The sequence below is a fragment of the Echinops telfairi genome, unplaced genomic scaffold (assembly GCF_000313985.2).
Source record: "Echinops telfairi isolate 266 unplaced genomic scaffold, ASM31398v2 ScPeMD7_18;HRSCAF=68, whole genome shotgun sequence".
Lineage (NCBI taxonomy): Eukaryota > Metazoa > Chordata > Mammalia > Afrosoricida > Tenrecidae > Echinops > Echinops telfairi.
Window position 1 is genome coordinate 7,627,398 of NW_022103915.1, and position 1,577 is coordinate 7,628,974.

Genomic DNA, 1,577 nt, shown 5'->3' on the forward strand with positions numbered 1-1,577 from the left:
GATATAATCACATTAAGATGAGGGGAAGAAGCTGTAATCACGCTAATCAAGTTGAGGTCCTACTCAACCATAAAGAGGATTGAAGTCCAGATACATGCCATCATGGTCAGTCATCAAAGGACAAACATTGTAGCTATATAGGAACCAAAGAGTGCATGTGGTTACTAGCAGGAGGGAGGGGGGAAAGAGGGAGGCTTGGTTTGCATCAATGGTGGACAAAAAAAAGAAACAAACTCACTGCCCTCAAGCCAATGCCAGCTCACAATGATGGCACGCCCTGAAAAACGGCATCTGCCCACTGACTTGTGTATGGAGGCGTTGGCATGTGAGTCTGTGTTGTGTTATGTGGTTTCATTACAGTACACAGAAAACCAAAACAAACAACAGTCCAACTCACTGCCATTGAGCCAAGTTCATCTCATAGGGATCCTACCGGACTGCCCTTATAGATTTCCAAGGCCATACATCTATTTTTTGTTGTTGTTGTAAATCTTCTTTCTCCCTGGTGGGAGGAAACCACAGCTGGTGGTTTTCCAAGTTCTCTCTTGGAGAGGCTGATGGTTTTGAACTGATGACCTTTCCCCTAGCAGCCTAACAGATAGCCCACTACACTACCCAGCCTCAGGAAGGAGGCTGGAAAAGGTGTTCATAGGGTGGGCCTGATTTCATGACTGGGATGCTTACAAAAAAAGGCAAAGAGATACACAGAGAGACTGCTATGTGACCACAAGACAGAGATGGGGTGGACGTATTGTCAAGCCAAGATGGCTGCAGACCAGCAAAATCGAGGAGAAAAAATGAAATGAATTCTCCCTTCGAGCATTGACTCCGGCTTGCGGCCTCTTTCTAGAGAATAAATACACATCACTGAATTATTAGAGCATTCGTTTTTATAAACTGGCATTTGATGAAACTGCATTTATATGTATTTACCTGTGTCTATATATTGATAGTTTACATTTATTTATAAATTATAAAATTGTTCTATAAATTACAGATTCTGAGACATTTATAAATTATTTGCGGTTATAAGGAAATACATTTCTATTGCTTTAAGCCACGTGGTAGTAATTTGCTACGAGCTCTAGCAACCCCCTGCGGGTTCGATCCAAGATCCGGTGGGACCGCGAATCACAGGATGCACAGGTGACTGAAGACGCTGAGGACAATGGGGACGTGGGATAGGTGCGAGGTCCGGGGCCTCTGGAAGCCATCGCCTGGTAGATCCGGGACGGCGGCTGCAGGAGGTGACATCCGAGAGTTAAACGCGCCCGTGACGGGCGGACGGAAAAGAAGGTGGGTCCCTTAGAGTCTAAGGCGTAGACGAAAGCCCGGCTCTCAGAAGCGGGGCAGGAGCCCCCAGCGCGCCTGCGGTCCCAGTAGGCGGGCGCGGTCGCCTTCCGAGCTGTTTTGTCCCGCGGGGCTCCCGTAGCCCGCCCCTTTCCCAGGTGACGCGTATTGCTGCCGCCGCTGCTCGGCGTCTGGGTGCCACGGGTTCGAGTCCCCTCCTCGGCCGCCATGGCGAACGCGGAGCCGGAGGCCGAAGAGAGCGGCGAGGGCGGCGGCGCCGCCGGGGC

General features: G+C 50.1%; 1 protein-coding gene across 1 annotated transcript in view; it reads left to right on the forward strand.

Annotated features, from left to right (window-relative positions):
* The first annotated feature begins 1,518 nt into the window (after positions 1–1,518).
* ZNF839 (zinc finger protein 839) overlaps positions 1,519–1,577 on the forward strand; it is a 12,792-nt gene continuing 12,733 nt past the window's right edge. Inside the window, exon 1 of the mRNA XM_045288099.1 lies at positions 1,519–1,575. Coding sequence (XP_045144034.1) covers positions 1,519–1,575 — 57 coding nt within the window. The remainder of the gene's footprint in view (positions 1,576–1,577) is intronic.